Source organism: Thermobia domestica, chromosome 9 (assembly GCF_964235325.1).
Source record: "Thermobia domestica chromosome 9, izTheDome1.hap1.1, whole genome shotgun sequence".
Lineage (NCBI taxonomy): Eukaryota > Metazoa > Arthropoda > Insecta > Zygentoma > Lepismatidae > Thermobia > Thermobia domestica.
Window position 1 is genome coordinate 45,335,398 of NC_137462.1, and position 14,736 is coordinate 45,350,133.

Here is a 14,736-nt window from a genome sequence, read left to right on the forward strand (position 1 = left end):
TCAGCTTGGAGATATCTTTGAAAGAGTAAAAATTAATCGTCTCGAGAAAACTGCTTGCAATTTTCATCTTTAAAATTCAGTTGTAACATTTATGAAAAAAGGAAATTAAACAACAAAATTTGTCATAATACACAAATAAAGGACTATCAGCAGAACTTTCCTCACTATGAACGAAAGCTGCCTTTGCAGGATGATCTAATTCATTTAAAAGAAACACATGACTTAAGTTTTCCATTGCACATGTTTCTCAATGCACCAAAGCGTGTGGCAGGAGCAAGTGCCATCAATACTATTGAAAAACTCAATGTTGAGATAAACGTCAAGTTCCTTATTGGTAAGGCATAGGATTTTTAAAAGAAAACAATAAAAGTGAAGGGGTTGGTAACCGTCGTTCAAAAGGCGTCTAAAAGCCCGAGTATTACACACACACACGTAAGGATTTCTCCCTTTGTTCCTTTGGGAGGTGTGGTTTTTCCCCACCCGTTTTTCTTCCTCTGCTGCTGCTGTTTTGTGTTGTCATCGGGAACAGGACACCAGGATTGTCAACGGGATCTCAGGGAATGTGGAACGTTTTTCTTCTGGTGTCTAGGGAGCAACCTGACCTTTATTTTTCGTGGTTTCCCACGGGAGAGAGGGCGGGATTCCGCTGTGACGTCAGAAGTCATTTTACCGCGGGTAGAAAGAGGAACGATACCGATGTGTGTGTGTATGTGTGTGTGTGTGAGAGAGAGAGAGAATGTTGCAAAATGGTTTAAACTAGTGGGTCAGGTGCAGGTTATGTGCCCAGATAATTAAAAAAATTTAATTACTGATATTTCCAAGTAATCATCTTTGGTTATATTTACACTTCATTTGAACACAGTAGAACGTCGACATACGAACAATATTCCTTATCTAGTTTGCGAATTAGTTCTTCCAGTTCGTGAAAGTTAAGACTTCCAAATTAGGCTCTGCATAAGCATGGGACGCCTTAAAGACATTTCTATCCATTTGTCAGTCTTTCGACAAGAATAGAATAAGGACAGTCTGGAAAGAATCGATGTAACTATTTGATATATTGGCACGTTTTCTCTATAAAATTTTATCTACAACGTTGCCATGAGTGCAATTCGCGTCTGCAAACGAGAATATGCCAAAACCCTCACTAACAAAAGTTCCAGAGGACTTTTTTTGTGCTGGTTTCGGTGTTGGGAATCAGCTCCCGGAAGTTTGTTCAAATAGTTTCTTACCATCTTGTGTATATACATTCTAAAAACTTCAATTATAAATTTGCTCTCGAAAGAAACAAAAATAGGGTGATCCATACAAGATGTAATCAATAAAAGTGGTCTCCACTTAAAACTTCTGTGTAGATATTAATTCAATAGTTTTGAAGCCTTAGAGCTCAAGGCGTTCCGGGTACTAAAAGAGCGAATGCAACATGTTAAGTTGATATTGAGTGCCCTTGCTACCCGTAGCGCCTTATAAAAAACTGAATTTTATATAATAGCATCGATCTCTTACAACCATTTAAAAAGCGTCAGGGAGCGAAAATATTATTATTATTATTATTATTATTATTATTATTATTATTATTATTATTATTATTATTATTATTATTATTATCTCGAGTCAGTCCAGATTTCTTTCTTGGCTTGGTTAAAATATAAATTACACGATATGACTAGTACGGAGATTCTTGCTAAGCTGAATTTACTAGCTGTTGAAGTTCGGCGAAATTTAAGGTAAATCAAATTTATTCATGATATAATACAGGCTAGAGTGAATTTAATTGAATATTTTTATATTAAAGTTCCCCCGTGTAATTCTAGGGTTTACCGTTCTATATTATGTAACAATCAATTGGTTGGTTCTCCACTATTTACTAGTGTTGACAATATAAATAAAAAAATCTTAAAATTGATTTATTTGATCCGAATTTTACTTTACTCAAAAAACAATATTTGGAATGTTTTATTTAATAAATATATAAAATTCACCATGGTTTGGTATATTCTCTATTGAATTTTCATTGTCTTTGTTTTATCTACTCTGTTTATATCTGTTTGTGTATTATTATATAATTTCGTTGTAATTTGTTCGTTTTTTATTATATTCAATATATTCAATTTCTTAATAATACAATACCTATTGAATTGAGGTTATGTCGTAACTTTATTTTATAATTTAGTTTGTATCAAACTTATGTGCTATTTTTTTAATTTTTTTTGTATTTGGTCGAGATGATTTGATGTATTTTAATTTGTTTTGTTTTGTTTGTATTTCTCTTGTAATCTTTTATTGTATATTATTGTAGATATGACCATTTTTGGCTTTAGCTGTGGTCTTTACTATCAATAAATTCAAATTATTATTATTATTATTATTATTATTATTATTATTATTATTATTATTATTATTATTATTATTATTATTATTATTATTATTATTATTATTGAAAGCCAGAAGAACGTTCAAAACTTAGGAAAACAACAGCATTTTCTCCCATATAATGCTTTCATTGTAGCTCACCCAAATGTTTCGTCCATAGAAAGGAAGAGTAAGAGGAAAGGATCTTTGAAAGAGGAACAAGCTTGGTGACCTTGACGAGGTCGTGTTTAGTTTTTTATTCTTCTTCCTTTTTTAAGATCTTCTAAGCCAAGGTCGTTCATTCTCATTTATCCTTCTTTAAATAACTCAGTTTTTATTTTTATTTAAGTAGTCAGTGTTCGTTGATGATAATTACAGTTTCAACCAGACAGGTTACATGGGTAAATAACTAAATGTTAACCTGTTTCAGTGTTAACATGGAATTAAAATAAAAAATGAAAAAAAAAAAAAAAAAGCGATAGGTTGTATGTGATGTAACAGAGGCATTCTCAATATTGGTATTCCACTGCTGTACAGGATGTTGTGCTCAAATTGTCGGTAAATGTAGCAGATTATATTCTGCTTGGTGGAAGACATTCGGAAAAGTTGGGATCTATCAATATCTAATCAAATTTTGACATAAATATTATTTTGCCCTATCATAACTCAACGGATTTCCCAATTCTGCCCTATCAGAACTCAACGGATTTACCACGTCTATGTTCTTTACTGTCTTGTGGTAAATTGAATATGCCTTAAGATGTAACAGAGATCACCGGTTTGCATTGATAAATTTCAAACTCTCAATCAATTCGCTATTTAGTGCTATATTTTAATCATGCATTGAGAATCACTGAAGATTTTAAGGTGTATTATTTTTAATTCGAACTCGAAGTAACGTGAAGAACGTTTCCGTGTAAAATTAATCGTGATATCAAAATGTTTAAACTTATTGGACCTATATTAGAGATCTTATATCCTTTTCCATTTTACGATTTACATAAAATACGGTAACTGTTAACGTTACAGTTTTTGTACTGGATTGAAATTTTCAAGCAAGTATTGATACATTCTTAAGTGTACAAAACACAGATGCTTCATTTAATACGTGTTCACCAAACATTTAGTCCATAACTATCAGTGGGAGGTCGTTTTAGATTTCCGAACTATGCTATGCATAAGTATCGAATCGTTACGTAGAACAGCTATGTCTGCCTGTTTGCCAACCAGAGATGGAGTGGGTCGTGAGACAAGTGGGTCAAGATTTGTCAGTGGGTAGTGAGTCAACAGGACATGACTCACTGCGACACCCACCCACCGTGACCACTCTGCTCAGTGCATTGTAGACAGCTTCTTTTGAACACTTGTGAATTTGTCTACGATTTACTTTCAGGGCCTCCATTTTTCGTTCTTTTTCGTTTATTTCTTATTTACTTACCTGAGATGAGTATATCTAAGTGAGAAAAGGACTACAAGCACTTTTGGATATTGATATTTGTAATTGTAATAATAGCAATAGGACTTACTACTTGGCTTTCAAGACACAGTCTAATTTTACACTTTTTTCTTTACGTTGGTCTGCTTTACCTTGATTAGAGACTCAAATTTCATCCTATTTTCCACTGACACTGTAATTTAGCAAGGAAATAATTATATATGATAATTGAAATTCATCGTAATATGGCACGAGACAAACAAGACCATTTTATATCGTACAGGTAAGATCCATCGATATTGTAACAGAGCGGTGCTTGAGCGATTGGCCGTAGAAATTCAAACTTCGATGGTTCGATTAGTGATAATTTCACAGCCTTGTTTTATTACAAGTGTAAACTGTTTAGTCAGTAGAGAGGAAGGCGTAGATCATGGGTCACAGAGTTCATGATGATGAGTTATGGTGGGTGGTGGGTCAGAATGGGTCACAGTGGGTCATGAATCAAGTTACCATTCACCCATGCAATCTCTCTTCGGTGTGTATCCAGTAAATTTATATTTATCATTTACAGATTATCTTATCTGTATTTATCATACCTAAGTGGCCAAATCGGCTGTTGCTCCTTTGTCTCTGACTGGTTTTACAGAGCTAAAAAAATGTACCACTTGTCAAAAATGCCGTACCGTCATTATAAATATTACTTTATTTTGGAATTCGGGAATTCATTAGATATTTGCTTTTAGTATACAGTTTGGCACGCATCTCAAGTCAATTTTGTATGAGATTTATGCCTTTCTTCACCATACACTGTGCCTGAGAAAGTTCCTAAAGAAGCAAATACTTACTGCGTGGCCTCCAATTTTTGCAATCTTGTTAGTGCTAATCCAATAAATATTATGACATTATATTTGGAACATGGGCACAATTCATGCAATAATGATTTACGTTTGAAAGAAAATTATAATTCTTGTGATTTTTAAAATTGTAAACAAAGATTTTAGTGTATAATTTTTTTTCTAATTATCATTTTCTTTTAATTTTTCAGTGTGATAGTGAGAGTGAGGACGATAAGGTAAGTGGACTTGTCAGTTTTCTCTGTTGGCTTAGAATTTAGATTCTTAAATTGAACGTTAGAAATAGTGAGTGTTTTAGATTTTTTATCCAGTTTCTTCTAATGTGCTCAATTGATACTTGTGTAGACGGTATATTAAAAACATAAGTCTCTTAAGAGCTATTATTTGCAGTTGTAACGAATAGATTATACTAATGAAATCTATATATCACAACCGGAAAAAAAAAAAATAAACAACACCTAGTTCATCAATATATTCTCGTCAGTGAACGATATAGTTGTTAGATCAAGACGACTATGATGGACAAGACACGTCACTCATATAGTAAACTTGCCCAGGACACAGCTTTTGTTGGATCCTCTGAGTAGGGGAATCAATAATGTAAGTACAGTGTACAAATATAAAATTAATTCGGGAAATAGTATTTGTTTTGTGTGTGTCTTGAAGTTTAGCGTTCGTTAGCACTGAGGCTATATGAGACGTGGAACTACAGTTTAAAGTTGAATTCGAACCACCGTAATGCTTTCAGATTTTTTTAAAGCTTTTCCAGCTTGAAACAAATCTGGGCTCCGTGCACTAAAGGCGCGCGCTAGCTTTTAGACAACGAGGGGCACTTGGCAAGCACGATATGTTAATATAGAACATATTTGGGGAGTAGGGTGTACAATATAAAACTTATTTGGGAGTTTGGTTTACAAATATAAAATATACTCAGAAAGTAGAGTGCACCAGTCTCGACACGATTGGCTTGGCAGAGTACTGGATCTAAAGACATTGTTTGGATCTATGCAGATGAATATCTAGCAATAGAGGTATTACTACCTCACATTTTAAACAACTATTAATTCAAACTAACTTGTAAGAATTTAATAAGAATATTATAGATGCTTGACGGATATAGGAAGTTAAGAGTGTATTTTTTCGTTGAAGAACGTTAACTTCTTGAGCTGACGATATCAGAGAGAAAATGTGAGAAATATATTGCGTTGAGAGATAAAAATACGTACATACATGTAAATTGTATTTATTCTTCTTTAAAACAATTTTATTGAACGGGAGGCTCCTGTGTGATTCTGAGTTTGTGAATGTACGTCCTCCTCCTACCGGAAGATATGGAGGAAAGAACGTTTTGGAAACGAAGACGCGGACGGGGGAAGGTATAAGCGAGAGGAAAGAAGAAAAATTGAATTTCTGTGAAGAGGATGGAAACGAGATTTTCTGTCCTGCGTTTCACGTCGTTTAGACAAATCATTGACGATGTTATTGGCTTATCACATTTCCTCGTTGAAGGTAAGATGAAGTGAGTCATCACGTACACTCACCCGGAAAACTCTTACTCCTTCTTTTGGATCTTTCGTTCCACTCAACTACGTTTATCCTATTTCTTATGGTAGTTTGCTTTCAGCTTTTGTGGAAGGTCGGCAGGATTTTGGTGTAAGAATATGTAGCATTTGAGAAAAGGGATGTGCCATTTATATGGAGTTCTTGTATTGTCGTGTGTGGATATCATACTCAGTGCATTGTTAAGACTACGTGCGACGTTCGAAAAATCCAAATGTAGCCTTGTCAGATGTTCTTAATTTCACGAATCACTAAAATTTTGTAAGCCTGTTGGCTTTCAGCTGAATTTGGTTTCATGTTCAATTTACATAGATACTATCAGATTTCTTATGTTGACTACTGAGCAACTTTCAGAAAATTGGATTAATGCTTTAAAAGTCTGGATAGTTCGAAATAAATTAAAAAAAAAACTGATTATGTTGCCTTGATATTCTCGTCATGCTTTCTTTATATCTGTTTGTATAGTCGTTATGATATAAGTTGATGGGTATAAATTACCAACGGAGTAATAAGTGTTTTTCAATTAGAAAGCAGTGGCGGCTCTTGAGGGAAGTTAAACATCACTAAAATTACCACAACAAAGTAAAGGAAGGAAAGTTATATTCTAATTGTTGTATACAGAAGTTAGGATACTACGTAAATTTTCTTCCTTTAGTTGGTTGCGATTTCAAATTTTTAGGGATGTGTGACTTCCCTTAAACGAGTCACCACTAAACTGCTATATAGTGTTAGGACACACTTACATGCCGTTCCCTTAGGTAACGGACTAACGTTGCAGATTTATTCCTTGCTTGAAAACAAGAAAAAATTTCGCCATTGATGATATGTGGACCTGGGTTCAGTTCCCGATAGGAGTACATTGAACATATTACAGTGGTTTAGATTCCATCTTAAACTTGAATCTACGTATCATATAGCCTTGGTGCCGAAAAGGTTTCTAACTTCAACAAATAAATAAGATTGTATTTTTCGTATGATCGCTAAGCAATGCATCAGCAAAAGTTGTCAATCAAATATTAAACATTAACTCGAGAAGTATGCAAGAAAAGAAACCGACAAAGTTGCTGAGATGCTAAAACCGGCTAAATATTTGGCAGCCTTGAGCTTATCGAGCGTTGTGTATCTCTTAGCAAAGTACAAGATGAACTTGTAATATTATTTTCGTGTTAGTAACTTATGAACAGCGTTTCTTCCGAAATACCCTGTATATATCCATTTGTTGCGCTGTTAGAGGATAGAACGCGATTTGAGCCTGTGTCATCGTTTGAACTACAGTTCTAGTCTCTTTGGTCTTCTCATCCCATTCATTCCCCTGTCTCTCTCTCTCTCTCTGCTCTTCTTGCAAATTGTTTTAAGAGGGAAGTCTGGGACCATCATCATCAGCAAATTGAGCGGCTGTCCCTCGGCGCCACACGACGATGTGTAATTGAGTTGTCTCCAGACCGAGTGAGTGATTGGTGGATGCCCCTGCGCTGTTCCCATGGAGACCAAGACACACACGAATACCTCATCTCTTCTATATCTCCTCCTCACAATCTTGTCAGCGGACAAGCGTATCTGAAAGACAGCTGAATAGGAATTCTTTTTTTTTTCTTTTAATATCAGTGCTTCTAACTCTGGAAATGTAAAGTTTCCTGTATTATATTATTATTATTATTATTATTATTATTATTATTATTATTATTATTATTATTATTATTATTATTATTATTATTATTATTATTATTATTAAAGGGGGTATTCAAAAAACGCACGGTTTTGGATCGTGTGGTAAAATTTTGTTTCTCGGTTGTCGACATTGTTTTGTATTGTTGCCTTACCCACAAACATTCCAATTGTCACCTTAGTCTGAATTTCTCGCATTTCTTCAGTCTGTGTTTAGCCATAGAGCAACATGTGCTAATTGTGCAAATTTCGCGCACCACCATTGAGGCTAGAGATTTAGTGTGTATGACTGTGGAATCTCCTCGTAACTTTTACACAGCCACCTACCACTCTTGCGGTTTACCTTCTAGTTCTCGACCAATTTTTTTCTTATTGGAGAAAAACCAGAGCATTCCGGGATCTTCCACGTGTTTCAGCTTGTTCAGAAGACGCTTGGCTCTTCTCAGTCTGTTCGACGTGGTTCTCTCAAACCAGAACTGTGCTTTTCGCTTCACGTACGACTTGTAACGAAGGATTTTGTGAACCACAATTTATATGGTTTCCTTGTCAACTTTGCCCTCCTCTTGGACGTGCCTGTATGGACATCCCAGGATCCTAATCAGCGGTAGCTTGAATATAACGGATCCTTGATTTCTAGAGTCTTGATGCCTGAGCAGCGACAATGTAATTTCTTGCACAGTCATCCCTGGTAGCTTCCAGTTCTCTCCGAGCTTTGAAGACGAATGACGGAGCAACATTCAGGAATGCAGCAATCTCTGAGTCGGCATGTCCTGCAGTCAAAGAGACGATAACAGGATATGTCTTCCACCTTTACCTGTAAAAGAAACGATTTGTAACTATTAGTACAGGATATTGTGTTCTCAAATACTTGTTGCACCCTGTATTCCAGCTTGGACTCCTCAGTTAAGCCAAGCGGTGAGACTTAAGTACACATGATCACTATATATCCAGTTGCGGACCGTGAACATGTGTGATAATATTAAGAAATTTGGCAACTGTCAGGCGCGGAACAGTAAGGTTTTTTTTTATATTTCAATTTTATCCGGAAGTAAGGTTGTCAATTCTTAAGGAAAAAAAAAACATTAAATTACCGGCACCCCTTCACAAATTGCGTCCTCAGTTCGGACTTACAGGTACACAAATGTTGAAATAAAATATTGTGTATTCGCTATTGAGGATGATAAATACAGAGCGAAAGGAATCAGAAACTACGTTCATTAATAAACATTTTCTTATACTTCCACTATTTTAGTATACTCTTTTATATCCATTCAAAAAAAAAATCTCGAAACAGATGAATAATTGTTTTTTAAACGTGGAAATATTTAGTTCAGCCTTACAGGAAGTTACGTATCAGAAACAAAAGTTAAGTAAATTTCTGTTAAAGGTGTCACTATCAGTCTTTTAATTTTTGATAGTATCAAGTGAACATTAAAATACCGGTCATATTCATGACTAGTAAGAAGTCTGTACCATCACTGGCCATATTCAGAGTGGAAACATTATTTTCTGCCCTGCCTATAAAACACCAGTCAGTTGGTAACCCTACCCAGAAATTGGAAGACTTCGGAAACCACTTCTGGTGAATTCAAGGACACTTTGAATACATTGAAAACATGGTACAGTGACGGTGTAAAAAGAACTAGAATCGTGCTTTGATAATGTGCTTGAATATGTGTAGCGAGTATGTTGAAAAGTAATAAGCCATGTAGTTTTACACGAAAACGTTCCTTTGTTTTTCTGGATAACCCTCGTGCAATATCTTTCAGTTAAGTTATACCATATGAAGTAAACCTTCAAAGAAATAAAAAATCAGTTGTTATGTTCGTGTTCTTTAAATTCTTCATTTGTTAATGTCATCATAATAATTCTTACTTTCCTGTTTGTTTATCAGGTGGAAGACCAGAGCCACACAAGTAACATAGATATTGATACTTAAAAACATGTTAATGAAGGATACAATTAGTCACAATATACTTTCTTTTAAAGACCGTTGGTTATTGCTTTCCCTTTGTGCATACATAGTTATAATGTGCTTGTTAATTTCCCTGTCAACTTGAATGATTTGATTGTTCTGTTAAGTCATCGTATTATTCCCAACTGCTGTTTCAATTGCAATCAAGAAAAAAAGTTTTGTTTGCTTCATATTTGATTATACCTTTTAAAAGCAAAGTTGGTAGGTTATATAATAATAGTATGGTTTAATGTTTTACTGTTTAACCCACTGACTACGATCACCACGTTATGATAATTATACCGTACAGTGATCCAATATTCTTAAAAAGTGCATTTAGTAGTAATCGAGAAAATTTGCGGAACCTTTTTATTTTATTTTTTAAAACTAAATCGTAATTTCTTTTCAAGTCTTCAGTGCACAATTCTTTGATAATTCACATGCATATTTCGTTTGTCTCGTTTCGCGTATAGGACATGACTAGGCCGTGAAACTAAATTCTTTTTCATATTACGTAATAGGAATCGATCGAATTGTTGTTTACCACTATGCAATATCTATTCCCATCAATATAATCTGACATAGTAAATGAAGACTCGAATTTCATTGTGGTAGTACATCGAACTGTACTTTGTAGGTTTTGAAACTGCTACCAAGCACGTTTTTGTTACTATGTCATGTCTTTTCTTGTTACCTCATAACTTTTATATAAATTTTTAATTTTAACTAGGACTGTCAATGAAATATGGTAGGACAAAATTTTTGTGACAAAACTGAATTCTTCCAGTAGAAACATACTTCCAAAGACGACACTTTCACGGTACCGTTTTGAGAAAAGACAAGTTCAGTTCTGTCTCTTAGGCCATTGGTTCTCCTCAACCGATGTGTCGCGACACACTGGTGTGTTACGCTGTTCTCTAAGGTGTGTCTCAAAATTTTAGAATTTAAAAGTCATGAAGAATTTAAGAACAATTAGTTAAAAATCGAAACAAACTGTACCAGTCAGCACCTCCAGCGACAGCAATAGTGCTCAGTGGTACACTCCGCATCAAAAAATTGCGACAGCTAACGCCGTGCAGCTAGGCCACTCAATATACACCTTATCCCATAATCATGTCTGGTAAAGATACCTCCTCTCTGTTCTCCTTTCTTCTCTCCCATACTAAAATTAGCTAATAACATGAATGCAATTCTAATTTCAAACTGCACATGCATTAGTATCGATAAAATGAAATAACAAAACCGAGACGAAACAAGATTCATAAGTTGATTTAGGGAAAAACTGAAACACACACAATGAAAAATTTAAACTAATAGATGTCTATTACACAGGTTCAGAAATGAGGCAGAGAGAGAGAGAAGGCGAGAGAAGAAAAAAAGGGAGAAGAGATAAAAATGTGGAATTTTAGACTTAGTAAAAAAAGAACCTAACATTATAAAGTTCCGTTACCAGAAATCCAACAATAATATAAAAATAACGTTTGTTATATATATATATATATATATATATATATATATATCAGGACTATTCGAATATATAGAGGATGTTTGAAACATTCATTAAGTCACTTTCGAAAAGAATAGCATACTCAATTTTCAGTAGAACTGTAGATCTCACAGACACAAGATAATGTCTCTTTACTAGACACGATTATGGAATAAGAAAGTGTATATTGGGTGGCCTAGCTGCACGGCGTTAGCTGTCGCAATTTTTTTGATGCGGAGTGTACATAGTAACTATAAAAACTAATAGGTTTCACTATTATAATATTATTTGTAATAGACATATCAAATAAGATGTCCCGATGTCCTAGACGCTCAGTAAAGTGTGTCCACTGTACGCAACCTTTTAGCATTTACATGTTTAAAACGCACTCCTAAAAGTTGAGTGGAAAGGAAGGACTTGGATGTAAAAATAAGTACACAAAAATAAAATATTGTACTAATATCTTGTTAACGAACAAACTTCATTGGAATTGTTATACATACGTAATATTGATCTCAAATTGTATTTCCATTTTGCTTTATACCTTTAATCTTAATTTTCCTTACTGAAATTTTAGGCAGAATCTCCTTGTTTTCTGTCCAAGTTCAAGATTGACTTTAACTCGTGGCTAAGCGGTTAACGTACGCGCCTTTGGTGTGGGAGACCCGGGCTCAATTCCCGGCGGGAGCTCATGTGGTTCGGATTCCACGTTAAACAGTAGGTCCACTTCTCATATAGCCTCGCTGCTGAAAGGGACGCTAAACTAAAATCAACTCAATTGTTGGTTCACGTATATGTTTGAAGGCATCGCTACTGTCGCAGACCCCTGATGCTTTATACTTACATTTTACGCAGAAAATGGTATAAAACGTTATAGTCAACAAAAGTGTTGACTTCCTTATGCAGAGAAATCAAATTGGGTCATTTGTAGTAAAGTGGTTTCATACTTTTGAAATTCCTATTCCTTTCTTTTCTTTTCATTCTTGTAATACTCAGGGAGTATTTTCTCCTTGTAAGAGTTGAGAATCTCCTCAGAGATCGTTAGTGCTGCCACCTCGCACACTTCTCGATGTATCACATTAAATCAAATTGTGATGTCGTCACTAGCGCCGTTTCCAGATTTCGTTTGACATTCAAAAGGCGATGTCTACTCTCCTAATGCGTTTTTCGCCGCACGATCTTATTTTCTAGCGCTGACGTGTTTGGAAGGCTTAAACAGGGTGGAAAAGGGAGGGTTCTGAACGTGAACGTGATTTTGCAGACTGAACTAGCGCACCTTCTCCTCTTCTCTTGTGCAACTTTTCTACCCTACAAACCCCACCACCAACCTAACACACTCACATACACATATATACACTCCATACTTCTCCAGATGTCAGTGTTGGCACTTCTCGCAGTAAAATCAGAATAAGATGTTTGGATTATTTTCTCTTTAATCTGAGCAAGCACATGTTAACTTCAGCCAACATGTTAAATTGTTCGACAGTGTTTGCGATGTATTCACCTTATTCTTTAAAATTTCGTAGCTAAATTGTGTATCTGATATTCATTATTTTAAACAAAGAGGAAAATTGCCATTTTATGTTTCTAGGTGCACTTATGTACTAGATGTTAATTGATGACCGTAAGAATTAACTAATAACAATGCTAGTAGAAGTAAATGAGAGCACTGAATAAAAATATATGCGTAATTGTTTTGTAAAGTTAATTTTCATATTCGTTGGAATCAGAAGGTAAGTAAGTATTGATGGAATGTTACATGTGTGACATTTTAGTTTTAGCATCTTATTAAATGTAATACATGTATGCAGGTAAGTATGATTGGGGTTTTATAAGAGAAAGCAAAAGCAAAGCAATAACGTTTGAGTTTCTGTTCTGGCTAGCACAGTTCTGTGAGACTATTTACTGCAGAGCAATGCTTTCCTACCTCCCTATACTCATGGAGCGGCAAAAGACTGCGTTATGTTGAGGACCTGCAAAATAGAAACCACCACACTCCTAGTGACACTAAGCAAAAATTTCTCGGTCCAACGGTTGGAAACTATTAGAAATAAATGTTAATAAAACGAGGGATGATTGAAAAAAAGGTTACAAAGCGTAAATCTTTTTATGTTATTCACTGTAACTTAACGAAACTTTATTTATAGATTAATATTATGTCTGTCTTGGTAAAGCTTGAAGACTACAGATTCTGAACATATATACCCGAGAAGCAGACATTAGAAATGATGACTCGTCTGGAAAATTGTACAAGAGTAGGAAGGATATCAGTGGCGCGGTTCCTGTGGGCCAAAAACAATACACCTGCTGACATTCATAGGCAGATTGTAAAGGTGTATGGGGGGAGAGCAGTTTCAAAGCAACATGTAGGGAAGTGCTGTCGTATCTTCAAAGAAAGATGGACCAATATTATTATTACAACCCTGGACACAGCGGTAGATCCAGTATTGACGTTACACTTGGAACGACTCGAGCACATCCCTTTTACAGCCCTGACCTAGCCCCAGTGACTTTCACCTCTTTCCTGTTCTAAAGCAAAAAATGGCTGGCCACCATTAGTTGGCATATGATTATGTCAAAACCGCTGCCTCATGGTGGCTACAAGAACTTGATACGGATTTCTATGCAAATGGTACAGAAAACTTTATCTGCCGTTGTGATAAGCGGTTGAACAAAAACTGTAATTACATCGAAGACTATTGTCGAGTGCCCTCTATCACCAGGTGTGTTGATCTTTCAGCTGTTTCACACATAAGCCATAATAGGCTTTGTAACCTTTCTTTTCGATCATCCCTCATATTTCAATCGAATTTATGAGTTTGAAAAGTATCAACATGAGATGGACATCAAATTATAACTAATCTTAGCAGAATACCCATTCTTTACACGGGGAGAATAAGGTTTATGGAAAATGTTTTTAAAGACACACTTTTTTCTGGTTTTCGAATACTTGATGCAAGTTCGATTAGCAATCGCTTACCCTCTTTTCCTCAATTCGAGGTTACAATTGTTAAACTTAGTCTTATAGCGAGTCAAGAGTACAAGGGGAACATATATATATACGAAATTTCTGTGCCTCGTAGTTTCAAGAGCTGGAGATGAGTGAATTAGTAAATGAGTCAATGAGTTTACTCTATTGTGTATATAGATAACTTGGTTTTGAACTTTGCTTCGTGTAAAGAAGTTGGGTCTTATTTTTTTTTATGGAAAAGAAAAAAATTACGTTGTTGAATGGAAAGGTTTGATTTTTTATTGGTAATTTTATTCTGTGAAGACATTTGAAACATTGACAGTGTAGCTTATTATTTCTTTTTGTTTGTATAGAATATTAAGCCATGAAAGTGGATATTTACCGAGTTGAAAAGTCATACACACATATTATACTCTGAACCAGTATTTCTCAAAGGAGACTCCGTAGTCCAGTGGTTGGAGT

General features: G+C 35.1%; 1 protein-coding gene across 3 annotated transcripts in view; it reads left to right on the plus strand.

The window, feature by feature from the left end:
• The window catches only part of LOC145694628 (uncharacterized), a 610,937-nt gene that overhangs the window by 386,529 nt on the left and 209,672 nt on the right, over nucleotides 1–14,736 (plus strand). For all 3 annotated transcript variants that reach the window (XM_081771034.1, XM_081771036.1, XM_081771035.1), the window contains exon 5: nucleotides 4,830–4,856. In XM_081771034.1, the coding sequence (XP_081627160.1) occupies nucleotides 4,830–4,856 (27 nt within the window). The remainder of the gene's footprint in view (nucleotides 1–4,829; nucleotides 4,857–14,736) is intronic.